General features: G+C 50.4%; 1 protein-coding gene across 1 annotated transcript in view; it reads right to left on the bottom strand.

Annotated features, from left to right (window-relative positions):
* Nucleotides 1-17,030: 17,030 nt before the first annotated feature.
* Nucleotides 17,031-20,111, bottom strand: part of LOC119386315 (uncharacterized) — a 70,503-nt gene continuing 67,422 nt past the window's right edge. Inside the window, exon 3 of the mRNA XM_037653639.2 lies at nucleotides 17,031-17,655. Within this exon, the coding sequence (XP_037509567.2) occupies nucleotides 17,356-17,655 (300 nt within the window). The 3' untranslated portion in view covers nucleotides 17,031-17,355. The remainder of the gene's footprint in view (nucleotides 17,656-20,111) is intronic.

Raw genomic sequence — 20,111 nt, 5'->3', positions numbered from 1 at the left:
GGCGGGGCGCGCAAAATATGCGAGTAAATATTTTTTTTTTAGCAAAGCTGGCTAAATACTAGGGGTGCGCAAATTATGCGGGTAAATACGGTATGTTGTGCTGATGAACAACTCAAGCGACTACTTAAGGGGGGACTCTGCTTCGGAGATACACTTCTTTGTTTTTGAGTACATTTTTATGAAACTTTCGCAGCTATGTATTTTATGTCCTGATTTCAAATATGCAGTTATTTTTCTAGTACACTGTGCTGTTTTCGAAATATCAAATATTTCATGTATATTGTTGGGAGCAAGATTTATTTATAAATTGTGAGAGTTATAAAGCAAATCAGCATATCACAATAAGCTGGAATGAATACTGTATGCAATAAAACAAGAATGGATCTTCTAGGTCCATTTGAACAAGTTACAGTACGTTGAACACTTGGCAAGTGAGCAATGTCGAGCTCGGTCAAACTGTGATCAAGCTGGGAATGTTCAACATACCATAACAACATACCATTAAGATATGACAAATTAAAAAATTCTTCGTGTTCGGGCAACGTCAGCTGTTTTTGAAGTTTTGACTATCCGCAGTTGTAGCAATGTAACATTCGTTACATATTGCCACAGAAACTGCCAGCGCTCGAGTGCTACGCGCACTGCTCTGTGCATTGCAGGTGTCGCGAACCAAGTGAAACGCCGACAGCCCCGTTACGACAAGCGAAACCAGCCACAGTGCACGTGCCAGCCCTGCATGCGCACGAACTCCGACCGAGGGGCCAGCGCGCGTGACGGAGGAAGAAAGCGAGGTTACAGCCAGTATCTCGTGGTATCGACGAACTCCATGTTCGCTCTATTTCGTCCTCGTTAGCGCTATCGGTTACGCCGCCGATTCCAATGGCGATGCCGCTCAATGCAGGAACGGATGCCTAAGAGCTGCGCTCTAATTGTCTTGAATCCCGTAGCGAATGGTTTTCAGAACACAAAAATGCTACTGATAATACAAAGCAATCCCAACAGAGTCAGTCAGTGAATGCTTTCGCACGAACTTACTTGCTAATAAAAAACGGGGTAATTTATTGGTTGCCTACAAATTGGTACCCTTCGACACGCCTGCCTATAAAAGTGCCGAGAAAAGATGGTACGCATCTTTGATTTATCAGTAAAGGGCTTTACTAAAAGTTCTGTCACCAATGAGCAACTCCATTACTCGTCCAGAAAAGAACCTTTGGCGGAAAGATTCGTAACCGCAGCTTCGCACAAGATGTAGTGGTAGCAAATGGTATTTGCTAATATCTGAGAATTACTTTCGGCCATCTTGAATTGAATTCACTGGCCTTATTAAAGCTTCCCGTGCCAGCGTTAGCCTACCCTCTCCTGTTTGGTGCATGTTTTAACAAAGTAAAACCTATTATTTAAAAAAATAGGCAGATCCCACGCATTGCGGGAATCGATTTAACGCAATGCAGTCAACGAGTAGCAGCCTACGCGACCTTTTTCGCTTTGATCAGCTAAGAGTTACGAGGTGGATCGATGTCTTTGTGTAAATTTAAAAATAAATCTATAGTGTCCCACTTGGAGATCTTCATTATGATATCGCGATGTCGGCAGCAAGAGACTAGAGTTGCATTAAATGCTTGAATTTGGTAGTTAGACTCCCCTTCTCTCTCTCTCTCTCTCTCTCTCTCTCTCTCTATATATATATATATATATATATATATATATATATATATACATACATATATATATATATATATATATATATATACAGTAGAACCTCGTTGATACGTTTCCGAAAAAAACGCTGAAAATAAACGTATGATCCGGGAAAACGTACGATCCGAATCCAGTAAAAATTGGGGCTGACAAGGCCATATTGAGGTGCAAGGGCAAAAAATTTTTATTTCTCAAAAGACATGGAGGGACTCTTCGATTTTCGAACTCCTGGCATCTTGCTGGCAGCCAGAGGTCAGCCAGCTAGTTCCGGTCCTGACCGAAAATAACGTCGTGGTCACGTGTATTGAAATCCCTAGACAACCCGAATATTGCAAAGTCGAACTCTGTGACAACCAGCGTAAACGTAAAGAAACGCTACCGCCGTGTCAGCAGACGAAACTTTGCGCCGCATGAGCGTCGGTTCTTTCTGCATTGCCGCTTGGAAATATGTGGCTAGGTTTGCCGAAGAGCAGAAGTGATATTCTCGAGCATACGCATTTGGGATACGATAACGTACGTTCGCAAGGTCACGCGTGACTTGCCCCGTCCGTGAAGAAAAATCCACCCCGCTAAAGGCTTAACAAGCTCAACTCTTCGCAGTGCACGTAACAATCGTGGTACAACACGATGTGCGAAATCTCGCGAAAGTGATAAGCGTCCCCGAAAGCGACAGCTGTTCGCGGCAATCGCATACTACGTCGCATCCTCGCGCTGATCAGTTTGCGTTCTGTCTTAACTTCAGAGCTGTGCTATGGTCGCCGCCACTCGTAATCGTACCATCTCACACGGCGGAACGGGCTTTAAAAGATAAGGCCCGGCGTAATGGCAAACGAAGGTGAAGTCCCCATGCACCCGCACTTTGATCTGTCGAGTCCTCAAAAAGATGGCGGCGAGCGCGCATCTGCTCGTTTTGGCGTGTGATAACCAAAAACTTTCCAGATATCTTCCAGAACAAATCTTTTCTGGCAGCTTCTGACGACCCGCTGGTAGGCAGAATTGCCCAGCCAGAGAAATACGCCAACTGGAATTACGCCGGGCGCAGCAACACAAAAACGAATGCGCTCCGGGAGAAAAGTGTGGGAGAAATTATCGGCCATATTCACTGGGCACAATGGCGGCGTTGCTATGATTACGGGTCGCGGCGTGTTGTGCAGCGGTGGCGATGCGGCGGCGGCATGTGCGTTTCCGCCTCAAGCCGTTTGAAGATTTTGACGGCCAGCGTCGCCGCCTGCCTTCGGGTCGGTGTGTGGTTGACAGAGAGCGGCGATCGAGCAATTCGGAAGAGACGCGGAGGGGACAATGGTGCAAAGCAGATAAAGCGTGGAGGGGGGGGGGGAGGCACTGCGGAGAAGCTGCCGTCGCCGCGCGGCGTCTGTCTGCCACTTCGCGCTTCACAAGTACACGAGAGGGCCCTTTTTGCGCGCCTGAATGGGAGTTTCTGATTACAAAACGTATCATACGACCGCAGTTTTCCGCGGTGCTGAACGTTGCTGCCGAATAATCGTATTTTACGGGAACGTATTAACCGGAACGTACACAGCTGTATTGGGTTATTTTTAATTTTCGCGATTTCGACCGTAGGAGCCGGAAAATCGTACTAAGCGGGAACGTATCAACGAGGTTCTACTGTATATATATATATATATATATATCTAGTGGCAGACACTGTAGTGGCGTACGACGGGTGGTACTCAGCAATGCACCTGTCTGACGTGAAGAGTTCCTTGATTTTCTCGAATGCTGCCTTTTGCTCATGCTGCCATGCCCAACTCACTGACTTGTTCAGTGAGAATCTGATGCGCACTGTGACATCCGAGATGCATGGCAAGAATCTGGCGAGATGATTCCCCATTCCGAGCAGTCATCTAACACTGGTGGCGTCCGTTGGAGCTTCCATGGCTTGGACTGCTTAGACCTTGCCTGGATCTGGCCAGGACGACTCAGAGGGAGGAGACCTCAGATACCCCAAAACGACAATTGTCCTGGTTCAATGTGATGCCTGCTTTTGCAAGGCGAGATAGCACCCGACTCAGTCTGGCGTCACGTTCCTAGCAGGTGCGTCAAAAAGACAATGTCATCTATCATATTGGTGAGTCCTTCTTGGCCCTCCAATATTCTTGCCATCTGTTTTTCGAAGTACTTTGGCGCGGAGGTGAGGCCAAAGGGGGCCGGCAAAAGCAGTATCGGCCGTATGGGATGATGAACGTCGTGAGCTCTTGGGAATCTGCAGAGAGCTTCACCTGGTGGAAGCTTGCGGTCGCATCCAGCTTTGAAAAAACTGTTGCTTGCTGAGGAGGCCAAGGACTTGCTCAAGAGTTGGTAAAATATGGCGTTCCCGGAGGATGACCTTGTTCAGTTGAGTCAAGTCGACGCACAGCCGGCAGGAACCATCATCATTCCGGACGATGACGAGGCCAGAGCACCATGGTGTTGGCTTGTCCACCCTGCGGATTGCCCCCGCACTCTCAAGTTTATCCAGGCGGATGTCCTCGAGCAGTGGGACGGGGACCCTGCGAGGGACACAGTGAGAAAGGCATATCAGGTTTCAGTCAGATGATGTACTCGTCCTTGAGAGTGCCTAATCCTTTCAGAAGCTCTGCGTGCAGCATTGCTTTTGGAGTCTTGAATTCATTCAGAAATCTCACTACTTGGAGGTCTTGAGTGCTGGCAGTCCCGGAGAGACACAGTTGAGAGACTGGATCACACACAGGCGCTGACAGTTTGTTTTCCCTTGCCACCGAAGTAATGCCAAATTCGAGCCTAGCATGTGCAGTGGCTGTCCTCCAGGGCCGGTGAGCAGTGTCGACTTGATCGAGCTTAGCAGGCAGCGTAGGGAAGTCGCTTGGAACGGCGGACACTTCGACTCCGAAGCCAACCTCGAACTGCACTGTGTAGTTGTTAAAGGCGATGTCGACAAACTGTGCCATGGCGGGCATCCCGATGGCGTGCAGGTGAATGGAGCTGAGCTTGTTCTGCTTGTGCTTCCTTGAGCGGCATATTTCAGCAAAGAGGACATTCTTTTTGCAAAAGTTGCAGGCAGAGCATCTAGCCGGGCAGTCAAAACGTCGATGAGGTGCGCCGCCGCAAAATTCACACGTTGATGACTCGCATGAGCACTCTGCTTGCGGCTGCGGCAAAGTAGCTTTAGCTCAGAAGCGATGACAACAGGCAAACTTGTTAGTTTTTAGGACGTCGAGGTTGAGCTCACGGGAGTGCTCGGTGCTGTTCTTAGGCAACGCCTTTTCCTTGTCGGTGTCTACGGACTTACGGGCCTGTGTCCACGCCTACTAGAGCGTCCACTTCACGTTTCGGCATGGCTGGTCTCAGAGACGGGAGTCACGGAGGCCGACAACGAACTGGTCGCGTACAAGCCTTTCTTCAGCAGCAGCTGACGCATGATTCCTGCAGACTTCCGCGTAGAATGTGTCGACGCTCTTGTCGGGTAGCTCAACATGTGTGAAAGCAAGATGACTCGTACAGCTCATTTGCTGGGTGCACGAAGTGCTCAGTGAAGCGGGTAGCAACTACGTGGTATGAGGCAAGCGACTCGGTATCAAAACAGGTGGGCCTCCGGGCCCATGCAGAACAGCAGTACAGCAGCGAGCATACCCGCATGTCTTCCGACGCTCGTGTCAGTCCTGAAACCGCTGTGTAGTCTTCGTAGCGGCTGAGCCATGTTGGCAATGTTGCCGGTTCACGAAGTCGAGCAGTGCCAGTGGCTGGAGGTTGACGCCGCAGTTTCGGCGGCTCGCTGATCTCGAGGGACATCGTGGTGCCATCCTGTCATGATGAGGCCTAAGGCTGGGGGCATTATCCGTTCGCTTCTCACACCATGTCGTATGGTTAGTGTCACGGTTGCACGGCAGGGTGTCTACCAAGTTGACATTTCTAAATTCCCTGAGTTTTCCAGGTTTTCCCTGAGTGTTTTTGCTAAAATTCCCTGAGTGAAACAGAACTTTGTTTTATGTCAAGATGGGTAGAGACCATATCGCTCGGTGATGTCACTCTCTAATACGCATGTTAAAAAATGAAAACGACTTAATCCCATTTGAATAGTACATAGAACAGATAAACCTCAATATAGCGAAGTTGGTAATAGCGGCAACTCACTTCGTTATATCGAAGCTTCGTTAAACTGAAATTCGACCTTTCATGCAAGGCATAGTTACTGAAGGATTAATCTTAAATTGAAAATGCCACAAGAATGCTCGACTAATAAAGAACATGAAAAAACTTTTATTTTATTTTTTGCGTGAAAAAAAATTTTGTTGAGCCTGAGATGCAGCAATCACAGTTAGATGCCTTGCCAGAGTGTCACATGTAAAGACGAAACAAATGCGGGTTTAATAAACTGTGGAATTGTGCTTGTTCTGCTGCTGCAGGTTGTTGTCAAATCCTTGCGCGTTGCCCAGAGCAATGCAACGCATTTGCTATCATGTTGCCCAACCGAACCATTTGCTCTCCACGAACGCACAACATCGCAAACCATCCCATGTTACAAAAAAAGTCACAGTTTCACCGCGAGAGCAAAATAGTAAATCCGATAGCAACAAAGAGGAATGTTATATGAATATAGGCTAGCAGCTCGCTCCTTCAGGAAACGCAGCCGCTGCACTAAGAGAAGTGCCCTATCTTTGGCTCAGGGGCGGATTCAGGTACATAATGGGGGGGGGGGGCACAAAGGCTGAAGCCAAGGCTCAGCAGTGCATTTTGGTGGGTCACGCATATTTACAACAGCCTTCGTTGGAAATGTGCATAGGGAAGCAGGAAAGGGTAGAGCAATGAGAGGTGAAGAGCAGGGACAAGATTCTCTTTACCCCTTTAGGACAGTGGCAGGCAAAGCAACCTGACAAAGGGGGCAAACTCGACAAGCAGCCTGACAAAGGAGGTGGACGACAGGCACTGAAGGGAGGGGGCGGGGGCTGGCTTTGAGGGAGGGGCGATTGCCGCTACCGCCCTCCCCCCCCCCCCTGGGATCTGCCACTGCTATGGCTTCAACGGAAGTTTTGCAATTAGAGCACAACACCTACAAAGGTATGAGCCGTCTGCTGATCCCCACTAATGATACCGCGGCGGACGCGACCACGCCCGCTGGTACAAAGTACGCACTTCCTGTCGGACTCACGCAGCCACAGAACCCCCCTTCCCAACGCGCCGGCTCCTATCTGTGCCCATCGCGCGAATGAGACGGTCGGCTCGTTTCATCTCTGCTTAAGCCCCGTTCATCGGCAGCGCTCGCGCACTTTCACTCACACATGGAGCATACGACGCGCGGGGTGATGTAATCGCGATTTGGACTTGATAAGGAAGATCATGGCGAAGGCAAACAATTCGCGTCGGAGTGTCTATATAATTGCTATCGCAAAAAAAAAAAGCAATATAGCTGCGGGCTAAGATCGCATGAAAGCACGGCAACAGCCTGAATTACGGCACATCCGATTATGGTGCAAACGTTACTGTTTTCCGACATCGCGCGCCGAATCGAGCATGTGGGACCCGTGCCGGTGTCGCGAATTTCGGTCGCCGCTATGCCATGGCTCTGAAAAGTTACGTAATTCGGCTTTGTAGCAAACATCCACGTGGTGTGGCTGGTAATTGCGAGCTGTAGCCCCAAAAAATTTCAGTCGACTGCCTAAAACTTGTTTCAGCAGTGCCCTCATCGGGACAAAAAGAAAGAAAAAAGCTTTCACTTGCTGTGAATGGGCCCGTTAGTTACGCTAGCTCTCGCCTGGAAATTTATTATATTGCCGCGTGTCTTATATTTCATGAGTGTAAGCTCCACCCACAAAGACTGTGGGCAACGCGCTGCGCAGGCCTCGCCGTGATGTGTAGGAAGCTTCGCGATTGTTTTGGAACAATCTGTTAAGATTGCGCGCCGCACGAGAATGTTCCAGCTTTGTCGAGAGATAACGCCGCCACCAGCGATATCGCTGGAAAGTTCGATAGCGCCTGTATAAAAGCCGACGCGCTTGACTGCTTGTCAGTTGATCGACGGACGACGCCCTGTTCGCCGCTATCATTGTACAGCGTCTATTGCTGTAGTTCTAGTTCTCATTTTCCCGGCCACAAGTTCGGCCAAATAAACAGTTTCATTCTGCAAACGCCGACTGCTGTCTTCGTCGACGTCACGACCACGTGACATCTGGTGGAGGTGCTGCTTCATGATCCGGACGCCACCGCGGAGCGCTGACCCAAGCCCAAGCCGCGAAGAAGACGACTCTAAGGACAACCCGGAGCCTCGAACCAGCCGCCGGCAGAAAGGACTACCCCCCGAATACGAACCCCTACCGGACAAGACCAGGATCACAGCGAAGACAACAGCCACAATGACAACCGCTGGGGCGCCTACAACGGTCGTCATGCACCAACCGAGGGAGCCGCCGACATTCCGCGGATCACCATGCGAGGATCCAGAAAGCTGGCTGGAGGCATACGACCGGGTCTCCACGTTCAACAACTGGGACTGTGACGAGAAGCTACGCCATGTCTACTTCGCCCTTGAAGATGGCGCAAGGACCTGGTTCGAGAATCGAGAGTCCACGCTAACATCATGGGACCTCTTCCGCACCGGATTTCTCAACACCTTCACGAGCGTCATCCGGAAAGAAAGGGCTGAAACCCTTCTCGAGACCCGTGTACAGCTCCCCAATGAGAACGTCGGACTGTACACCGAAGAAATGACTCGCCTATTCCGCCATGCCGATCCAGCCATGTCCGAAGAAAAGAAAGTTCGCTTCCTGATGCGGGGAGTGAAGGAAGAACTCTTCGCCGGACTTGTGCGCAACCCGCCGAAGACGGTCTCGGAATTCCTTTCGGAGGCCACCACAATCGAAAAGGCACTAGAAATCCGCACTAGGCAGTACAACCGCCGCATTCCTACGACGACCTACGGGGAGGTTCAGGCGCTGCAGTCTGATGACCTGCGTGACACCATCAGAGCGATTGTGCGGGAGGAGCTGCGCAAACTGTTACCTTCGCCGCAGCATCAAGTGGATTCAATCGCCGACGTTGTCCGTGAGGAAGTCCGGCAATCGCTTGGAATTCCCGAAGCACCGCAGGCTCAGCCGGAAGCCATGAGCTATGCTGCTGCAGCCCGACGCAACGCCCCCCCTCCTCGCCCACGTCAATACGCCGCGCCGCCGCAGCAGTTCCGCCGCCAGGCACCGCCGCCACCACCACCGACGCCATACCGCCCGCCGACAGGACAACGCTGCGCCCCCCGAAAGACCGACGTTTGGCGTGCCCCTGACAACCGACCGCTCTGCTATCACTGCGGGGAAGCCGGCCACACATACCGCCGATGCCAGTATCGACAGATGGGGCTACGCGGATTCGCCGTCAACGCGCCGCGCCCGCAGCCAGGCGAACGGCCTCGCGACATCGACGACTACCTCACCGGAACACAGTGGGAAGAACGACGACCTTCCCGCTCGCCGTCGCCCGGCCGCTACATGTCACCGCACCGCCGGCAGTACACTGGCCCAAACCGGGGCCGGTCGCCTAGCCCGTATCCGGGAAACTAAGGGCAGCAACCGATGGAGGTGCGGTTGCTGTACGACGAACTGCCGAAGATCCTCCGCGGCCGCCGACGACGACAACGCGACGAGACCTTCAGAACACGATGCAAACCGGACGGAGCCCTCACGACGAAACTTCGCGGCCCGAAGAAAACCTGACGACGCAACGTCGAAACAGCGGGACAAATCGACGAAGCCGTGATCCGACGCCACGACCTAACCGCAACGCAAGACGACGAACAAGCGACCTCGATGTTCTTATCGACGGCCACAGCGTCACAGCTCTCGTCGACACCGGTGCCGACTATTCCGTCGTCAGTGGGCCATTCGTCACCAAGCTGAAGAAAGTAAAGACCGCTTCGAGTGGACCAGAAATCCGGACAGCTGGAGGCCACCTGATAACGCCGATTGGTGTCTGCACGGCGAGAGTCACCATCAATAACCTCACTTATCCTGCGGGCTTTGTAATCCTACAAAACTGCTCCAGGGATGTGATACTCGGAATGGACTTCCTAAGTGACCACGGCGCCGTAATCGACCTGAGGTCTGAGTCGATAACACTAACCTCAGACAAAGCGCTCCCGCCCCACGCGACGCCAGGGAACCATGCACTGAATGTGATAGAAGAGCAGGTGACCGTTCCGCCGCGCTCCAGCGTCATTATTTCCGTCGGCACCGAAAAACCTGCGAACCTTGAATGCGTAATCGACGGCGATCAGCAACTACTCCTGAATCGTCAAATTTGCGTCGCAAGAGGTATCGCCCAGCTGCATGACGGTAAAGCAAAGGTACTGCTGACAAACTTCAGCCACGAATATAGGCACCTCAACATGGGTACGACGGTTGCCTACATCGACGAATGTGTAGCCGCCAGCGATGCTTTCACCCTCTTCGATGCTGTCGAACCTGCTTCGACGAATAGAGGTCCCGTACGGAATTTTGACGTCAACCCGAGCCTTCCGAAGGTCAAGCAAGACAAGCTCAAAACCCTGCTCCTGAAATACAAGGACTGTTTCTCGTCGTCATCGCGGGTCCGACAAACGCCCCTTGCTAAGCACCGCATTATAACAGAAGAAAATGCTCGACCACTCCGTCAGAGTCCCTACCGAGTTTCGACGCGAGAACGCGAGGCCGTGAAGAAACAGGTCGACGAAATGCTGCGCGACATCATCCAGCCGTCGAAGAGTCCGTGGGCATCCCCGGTGGTGCTAGTGAAGAAGAAGGATGGGACTCTACGTTTTTGCGTCGATTATCGTCGCCTGAACAAAGTCACGAAGAAGGACGTGTATCCCCTTCCCCGGATAGACGACACCCTGGATCGATTACACAACGCAAAGTACTTTTCGTCGATGGACCTCAAGACCGGTTACTGGCAAATAGAAGTCGACGAGAGAGACCTAGAAAAGACTGCCTTTATAACGCCAGACGGCCTGTTTGAGTTCAAGGTCATGCCTTTTGGTCTTTGCTCGGCACCTGCGACCTTTCAACGGGTTATGGATGCAGTACTGGCCGGCTTGAAGTGGCAGACGTGCCTCGTGTACTTGGACGACGTCGTAGTGTTTTCCTCAAACTTCGACGAACACCTTCGGCGCCTTGAAGCTGTACTTCAAGCAATCAAGACCTCCGGACTCACTTTGAAGCCTGAAAAGTGCCGCTTCGCGTACGAGGAGCTCTTGTTCTTGGGTCATGTGATCAGCAAGGATGGTGTTCGCCCGGATCCGCGGAAAACAGCTGCCATCACTGACTTCCCGACGCCCACCGACAAAAAGGCCGTACGCCGTTTTCTCGGCTTGTGCGCCTATTACAGACGTTTCGTCAAAGAATTTTCACGGATCGCCGAGCCACTGACGCAACTCACGAAGGTCGACGTCGAATTCAGATGGGAAACGTCGCAAGTTCAGGCATTTCAAGAATTGAAAGGACGCCTGCAGACCCCTCCGATACTTGCGCATTTCCACGAGCACGCCGATACGGAAATCCACACCGACGCAAGCAGCGTAGGACTCGGCGCCGTCCTTGTGCAGAAGACCGACGGATTGGAAAGGGTCATCAGTTATGCTAGCCGGTCGCTATCAAAGGCAGAAATCAACTATTCCACAACAGAAAAGGAGTGTCTGGCCATCATCTGGGCTACATCGAAGTTTCGCCCCTACATCTACGGCCGGCCCTTCAAAGTTGTGAGCGACCACCACGCCTTGTGTTGGCTAGCCAACTTGAAGGACCCTTCAGGTCGCCTCGCACGGTGGAGCCTAAGACTCCAAGAATTCGACATTACCGTCGTTTACAAGTCCGGAAGAAAACACTCCGACGCCGACTGCTTGTCTCGTGCCCCCGTTGACGCACCGCCGCAGGACGGCCACGATGATGACTGCTTTTTGGGAACCATAAGTGCCGACGACTTCGCTGAACGACAGCAAGCCGACCCGGAACTCAGGGGCCTTGTGGAATACCTCAAGGGCAGGACCGCCGTTGTTCCAAAAGTATTCAGGAGGGGATTGGCGTCATTTCTCTTGAAAAACGACGTCCTCGTAAAAAAGAACTTCTCTCCGGCCCGGGCCGACTACCTCATCGTTGTACCTTCGGCACTGCGACCAGAGGTTCTGCAGGCCCTGCACGACGACCCGACGGCTGGCCACCTCGGCTTTTCCCGCACGCTCGCGAGGATACAAGAAAAATACTACTGGCCACGCCTTCCTGCCGACGTCGCCCACTACGTTAAGACTTGCCGAGATTGCCAGCGACGGAAGACACCGCCGACTAAGCCAGCGGGACTTCTGCAGCCAATCGAACCACCGCACCGGCCGTTCCAGCAAATCGGGATGGACCTGCTGGGGCCGTTCCCGACGTCGACTTCCGACAAGTGGATTGTCGTAGCGACTGACTACCTCACCCGCTACGCCGAGACAAAGGCCTTGCCCAAAGGCAGTGCCTCCGAGGTAGCCAAGTTCTTCGTGGAGAACATCGTCTTGCGTCATGCGTCACAGACAGAGGTACCGCCTTTACTGCGGACCTAACTCAGGCGATCTTGAAGTACAGCGAGACGAGCCACCGCCGCACCACCGCCTACCACCCGCAGACCAATGGCCTCACCGAGCGTCTAAATAAGACCATCGCCGACATGCTCGCCATGTACGTCGACGTTGAGCACAAGACGTGGGACGCCGTCCTTCTGTACGTGACCTTCGCTTACTACACGGCTGTCCAAGAAACGACGCAGATGACGCCGTACAAGTTGGTCTACGGAAGGAGCCCGGCGACGACGCTCGACGCCATGTTACCCAACGTCACCGACGAAGAAAATGTCGACGCCGCCGCTTACTTACAACGTGCCGAAGAAGCTCGACAGCTGGCCCGCCTGCGCATCAAGACCCAGCAGCACACCGACAGCCGTCGCTACAATCTTCGACGACGCTTCGTCGAGTACCAGCCCGGCGACCGTGTCTGGGTCTGGACGCCAATACGACGACGCGGACTGAGCGAGAAGCTTCTTCGACGATACTTCGGACCGTACAGGGTACTCCGACGTCTCGGCGTACTCGACTACGAGGTTGTCCCCGACGGCATCACGAACTCCCAGAGGCGCCGAGCTCGACCCGAGGTCGTGCATGTGGTGCGCCTTAAACCGTACTATGCTCGTTAGCGCACCTGAGGACTCTAATTTTTGCTTTCTTTATTAGTTTTCTTTAGTATTGCATGTATTCATGTTCTGTTTTTAAGCATCGGGACGATGCTTTTTCAGAGGGGGGCATTGCCGCGTGTCTTATATTTCATGAGTGTAAGCTCCACCCACAAAGACTGTGGGCAACGCGCTGCGCATGCCTCGCCGTGATGTGTAGGAAGCTTCGCGATTGTTTTGGAACAATCTGTTAAGATTGCGCGCCGCACGAGAATGTTCCAGCTTTGTCGAGAGATAACGCCGCCACCAGCGATATCGCTGGAAAGTTCGATAGCGCCTGTATAAAAGCCGACGCGCTTGACTGCTTGTCAGTTGATCGACGGACGACGCCCTGTTCGCCGCTATCATTGTACAGCGTGTATTTCTGTAGTTCTAGTTCTCATTTTCCCGGCCACAAGTTCGGCCAAATAAACAGTTTCATTCTGCAAACGCCGACTGCTGTCTTCGTCGACGTCACGACCACGTGACAATATTCTTCGCGGAGTCCTAAATAGCCTGTTTGAAGCTCGGGATCAGAGCGAGTGAGCTCTCCGATAACAGCCAACAAGCGTCTTTTTTCTCTCCGATCGTGATGGCTTGCCAGATACGAGCATGGATACGAGCCTTGTCGAAGACATCCGCTTCCTGCACGATCGCGATCGCGTGCAAGATAACTCAAGCTCGTTATATCTACTGCTACCGCTTCTACAACTAATCATGCTTGTTACTTGACACGCGGCGATTACAAAAACACCATATCGGGCACTAACGCACAGCACGCGCGAGAAAGATTACAGAACTACACCGCGTACTCACAGAACACCCTGACAACATTGCGCGATACGATGTGCCATGGTTCGCGGTTCCCGCATGCCGCGCATTAGCCGGATTCTCTCCCACTTTACCGCTCCGAAGGCGATGACAGCATCGAGGTGCGCCACTTCCCCGCAGCCGCAGCGGCCGTTTGATTTGAAAAATGCGTTCACAAAATATCGAGCAAGCGCTACCGCGACTTTCGTCGCCTTTCAATAAAGTTACTGTGGATTTTTCCTGATGGGAGCACAATTTCCCTGAGTTTTCCCTGAGAATTTCCAGACTACCCAAAATCCCTGAGAATTCCCGGTTTTCCCTGTTTTCCCGGTCGGTAGACACCCTGCACGGGCACGCAGAGTCCGACACGTACACACTGCTGGCTCAGACAAAAGTGCACCCGCTATTTATTGGGCCCGAACATATATAGGCACACACATACAGGTTACAGAGGGTGCCATACTCTGGTGGCAGTCTAACAAAAGGGCTGAACTGTGGTGACCTCTAAAACCGCATCTTGAGGCAACTTATAACAGAACTTGACACTTTTACTGTTACCGACTTTACACCGCGATGACAGTGGCAACAATTGGAAAGTAATAGCATCAAAATACCTTTCCTGTCGACATGGAAGGTCATGCATGTGCTGAGCACCTCGTGACTAACCCGGCCTTGGCCCTTCATAATACGAAGGACCAAGGCTAGGTTGATGAGGTGCTGAGTTCGTGTACTTATGTTTGTGTTTTTAGATGCGGAGCACCCTAGGGGCCTGGGCTGTCGTATACTGTCGCATGCTGTCATCGCTTGGCGTAACGCAGGCAAAACCACGTATAGCACTATCATCTGTAGCATTCTGAGTGCGCACTCGCGCCAAGGAGAAGTCTTCTTCCTCTGGCTCTTCAAGCGCCTTGACAATAATATTAAGTGCAGAGCACTTTAGGGGCCCGGGCTGTAGTATGCTGTCGGCGCTTGGCATAACGCAGGCAAAACCACGTATAAAAACAGAAAAAAAGAGGAATCAAGCGAGAGATAGAAAGAGAGACAAAGAAAGGAAAGAAAATAGGAAGAAAAATCAGTGGTGATCCAGCCAGTTTAGGATTTGGAGCAACTTTTGGAGCAGGGAAAGGTCTGTTTTGGAGCAGATTTGGAGCAGGAGGAACTATGTTTTGGAGCAGGTTTGGAGCAGACAAAATGAAATTAAGGATCACTATTGGAGCAGAGCATGCCTAATTTTCCGTGAATATTCTTATTAGTGTGCATACAGGAAATGCTGCTGCAATCTAAACAAGGAGACAAGGCCAACAAACAGAAAGCAGCCATTAATCAAGTTCTTAGCACAAAAGAGTGTCATCGTCTGGCTTCACTGCAAAGCACAATATGTGTAGCACTGATAGTGGGGTGAGTTGGTAAGGATTCAAGAAGCGAGCCGGCGCTTGTCTTCGCGTCTTCTTCATCGTCAGTGTTGCGTGTTCTTTCGTTGCGCCGTTTCTTAATCACAGTATGTGCATTGAAGTGAAACATCAATGACAAGGCAAGCATGGAACATATGGTTTCTGCGAATGACAGGTGTGACACAATCATTCTAAAAAGAAAAAAATCCTAACCACAAAACGAGAAAGAAGACGGTGAAAACTCGTTGCAAATGAGAACATACTGCTTGAAATCGTCTGCGTAGATAGTTCATTCAATAACTGCCACAAATCGCTATGGGTGATGCTCCACCGTACTCAATAAATATTAGAGGCATTCTTCTTTCACTTTCAAGTACTTCGGTATGAGCACTTACTCCCGGTTTTCCAAATATTCACAAAAAGGTATTCTAAAAAAATAAAACTGGTAAAAATGAATTCGTACAAATTCGGCGGGGTCAGTGATCAATCCAGCCATGAAGGGGAGAGATCCTCTCCTTCCAGACAACTTTGAAGAAGACAGTTCCACTTGTCGAAACGTTGGCTTTAGCGACACCCAGTTTCACAAATTTTTCACCTTAATATGTTGTCAAGGTGCGATTGGCGGGTACGAATCCCCATGTGCTACTTACACGGTTGAGGAATAAATATGGTGTCCCACAAACAGGCCACGTGACAGTTTTTTTAAATGGGGAGGGGGGGGGGTCGTGGTGAACGGCCGAACCCGGGCTCCCTGCCCCACAATCACCGACCCTTGGATCAGCCGTTGAACGGGGTCCTAAAACTGGGTGCATGAAGCCTGAAGGTCTTTTTGGGGTTCAGCAAGTGCCGAGGACTAATGCGACTACATCCGGTTTGTTTCCCATTAATTTACAGTTTTTCATTGCACTTTGGACTTAGCGAAGACACCGCACGGTGCAGTTGGGTAGTTCGTGAACAGCGAGAAATCCCCACAGCAGCGCCGCTCAATGTTTGTCAATGTGCAATTTGCGAACAAACGGCGACTGCACTGAGCACGCTCGCAAGCATAGTTTTCGCGAGGGAATCAGTTGGGAAGATTTGCAAGCCGGAGCGACTTCTCTGACTTTTATTGTCGATTGACGACAACATTGGCTGTTCTAACGGCGTTCAGGACGCGTACGTGAGAGCACTTGTTCTTTATTTGTGGCTGACTGCACGGCTCAGTTTCTACGTGCGCTGGCTTGCCACCGCGTTACGTCGGTTTCGCAATCAAGACGCGCAACGAGCGCTCGGACGCGCGTGAGCTGCAGTGCTGCCCCACATAGTGCCAGACGTGCTGAGAATTTAGGTTTAGCTTTACGGTGCACATACCGAAGAATGTTGCACAGCGCGATTAAGAGGCATCTATTTTTTTACGAAACATCAAACAATCCTTTGCGCGGCCGAATCTTCATTTGCGTGAAGACGCCGTTTACAGTGCGCAGTGCCGATAGCTGTTGCCGCTTGACCGCGGTGGCTACATACGTACTGTACACGGAGTGACTCGCGAACGGAAAAAAAATCACTTTTCTACGTGTTATCGCCAGTTTCCTAACAAATAATAGAGACTATCGACGGCATACTAAACTTTCAACAACGGAGACACACGCGGCGGCAGACTATGGATAGGCTGAATAAAGTGACAAAAGGTGCATCCCTGGGATAGAGCGAGTAGAGGGCACCGGCATCATTATGGAAAAGCTCCTGCTGTGTTCGATGCCAGACCAAGAATACTTTGGGCCATAAACGGTCCGATGTCGTGCAAACAGGTGGGCTTGTGAACTTTGGCGCAGTTGGCGCAAGCTGTACACGAATGTGCTCAGCAAGGTGCAGGGATATAGGACTGTAGCAAAACGGCACAATTGGCGCAGTTGGACCACTACTGAAAAATAAAAATAAGTAGAAATAAAGAGAGAAAAAAGACTTCTCACTCTGTTATTATTCTCAATTTATTGTAATATGCTCTCCTATGTAATACCCGCATTGAGGGCCTTTAGGTGTATTTTGAATAATAAAAAAATTAAAATTAAGAACCTGGAAAAGAGAAAAAGAAAGAAGGAGAGGAGGAAAGAAACAGAAAATCGATGAGAAACAAAGAAGACTGCCTAGTTCTGCACTTCCTTCACGCTTCGCACCACTAGTGTGAAGCTGCCTTAATTTTTTTTTCTTGAATAAAACTTGAGTTGAAAGTCAGCACTGTGTTGTATGTCCCCTTCTTCTCTTCGTCCACCTTAGGTGTGCTGTTATCCACGATCATTAGCCAAATTCATGGTTTAACTGAGTTTTCTGCTGCAAGCATAACTTGGTTGCAGTGCATATCTGTGGTGTACCCGTGCAGCAGCCAAGTGCAGAGTAATTTCCCGTACCTGGCAGCCAGGAACTTTGAGCGCCAGACGTCTGCATGGATAGCCAACCGGTCAATCTCCTCTCGGCCCTGGCTCAAACGCTGTGCGTACGCTCGCACGTCTGCGGCCAGCTGTGCCTTGTCCTCACTGAGGAAGTGCACACGTGCTTCCAGGTCTTCACCCACAGAAGCCACAAGCAACTTCTTCAGCTCACGGTTCACCTGAAAGCAAGAAATCTACATCACGCCCTGCACAGTGGCCAAAACAGGGCTGCAAAAATGAAATAAATTACAACCCCGGCTAAGTAGAAAATTACTTTTTCACTACAACGTAATATAAAACCGAAATAGTGCTGTTAAAGGGACTGCATACCACTCGGAAAAAGTTTTCTGATTGTGGTGAAAATGAGATCGTTTGTCACATCGGCGGCAACGAGCATGCTTTTGTCCCATAAAAAAGAAATTATATTTTTAATTTGATGTTTAAAATCGTGAAAGAATGACCGCTAGCATCACCTAACGGCGATGTGGTTCAATCTACTGGTAGGACAAGAAATCCTCGCAGGTAGACTCATTTTGCTTAAAAACAGACATGTATAACTTAAAATCGTTTTTTATGCACTTGAGGCAGCGGTCAGTTGCGTCAGAGAGTAATTTTTTGCTTTTTTTTTTCCTCACGCGTCTAGAAAGGCGCCCAGTGGCGCTGCTTGCGGCGCCGCCTTCGATTTCGTCTTCTTCAACTCATGCGCTTTGCCATGCGGCCCTCTGCGCTGGTCGTAACATGCCGCTGTACTGCTGTTAGGATGTTTCACATGTGCTGCGCTGTGAAGGCGTGCATTTATAGTCTCCTTTTGATGACTCAATTTGGCTTGTATTGCAGCAGCAGTGCTAAAATAAACGCATAGACTGCGATTACAGCAAAAGAAGTGTTCTGTAATCGTATAATAAGGCTTCACTTAACCGCTAGCGCGCTGAAACCGACTTTTACATTCATTACATTAGTGTTCAGCAAAAATAATGTAATCCTGCAGAAATAACATGTGCTTTCGGTTTAAATTTTTACCGGCACTACAATCGTCATCGCGTCCACCAACCAGTGTTGTGGGCATGTTTCACGCCAATAGAAGAAGACCGAACGCAGATCGAAAAATTGTGTTTTAAAAATTTTTACTCACTTTCCAGAGAAACCGCTGCAGGGTTGGACACTTCAGGCTGTATGCTTCCGATTGCGGTACAAAACAGAAAAGCGATGAAGGGCGGCAGACAGTCCCTTTAATGTATGTCCCTCATTTAAACCAATGTGCAACAAACATTGTCACCAAATGCCAATTGTGTGTGCGAGCTTATCATTTCATTCTACTGCACAAATTAAGTAGATGGGTTATGCTCATAGCTGCGCCATTCAGTCCAGTAAAGCTGTGTGGGGTTCAAAGTACACACTGTCACCTAAGTACAGGCATTCACCTATTCCCTGCACCTCTCGTTTATTCGCACGCAATGGTATGAGCCGAGCTGTCCAGTCACATTTCACACACCAGTTTCAACAGTGGCGCTGAACCACCTTGGGTGCAGTGGGAACCAGTGCAACTTGCAGTGCACAAAATGCACGTTGTTCTTCCCGTCCGCAGGCCTCTTTGTTCAGGCTTTGCATGGACTTGAGTTTACACGTGATGCTTTACACTTATGGCGAGTGTGTACCTTATGCTGATAATTTTCGTGCAGCGGCATTTCTGCCTGAGAGCCTCTTCACTTCCCGCAGAAATGACTCCATGCCATGGGCTATACCAAAGACACCAAGGACAAAGGGCAGCTGCAACTCCTCAGCCTGCAGAAGGGGCGGATCCAGAGACCTTCTTTGGGGCGGGGGGGGGGGGGGTCCTTAATTCGGTTGGGGGGGATGGGGGTTATTGCACAGCTCGCAGTAACTGAAGGGAAGGTTGCGAGAAGGCAAAGACACATTTCTTTGCATTAGGTCTGCATTTTTCAAGTTATTGCAGCCTCCTTCTCTAACATTGCATATGCGGCGCGATGAAGTGCTTGCTTGAAACGCAAGAGAAAGGAACCAGCGTTCTTTAAAAAGGACTGTGGTGAAAAGTATTTGCACGTGCAGTAAATGTTCCGAAATGGGAAAATAATACACTAAAGATTTTGCTGTAGTTGCGATCGCGGTTTCAAGTACCCGACCCAATACGAGTGAGCTAGAACGATCGCGCTTTTATTGTTATCAAAACCGTCCGAGAAAACGAAGCCGCTAATGTCACGTTGATTTTTGCTTCGTTCAACTTAAACATCTCTATCAAGTAGTATCAAGCCTCAGCTTAATCTAAAAGACTTCGGAAATCATGTGCACAGAAACCAATTTACTAATGATCGATTTATGTTGCAAAGCCTCCCTCGGTGGCAAAGTTCTTCCTTCTGATACGACGCAGCCATATCCCTCGCCGTTTGATATTTTCTTTTCCTCATGGAACAACAAAAAAACTTCTCTCCTTTTTCAACGTCGTTTGAGCAGCCAACAGCACCGAAAGTCGGTATCGCACTGCAGCTGATGCCACCTTGCTAAAGGTAAGGAGCCTACACTGGTAGCGCAAATGTTTGCCTGTGGTTCCACGCTCCCCCATGGTGTCATTTTCCGGCGAATGAAATTCACGGCGGTCATCAGATGGAGGGGACGATGG

Source organism: Rhipicephalus sanguineus, chromosome 3 (assembly GCF_013339695.2).
Source record: "Rhipicephalus sanguineus isolate Rsan-2018 chromosome 3, BIME_Rsan_1.4, whole genome shotgun sequence".
Taxonomy (NCBI): Eukaryota; Metazoa; Arthropoda; class Arachnida; order Ixodida; family Ixodidae; genus Rhipicephalus; species Rhipicephalus sanguineus.
This window is presented reverse-complemented; position numbering and strand designations above follow the sequence as displayed.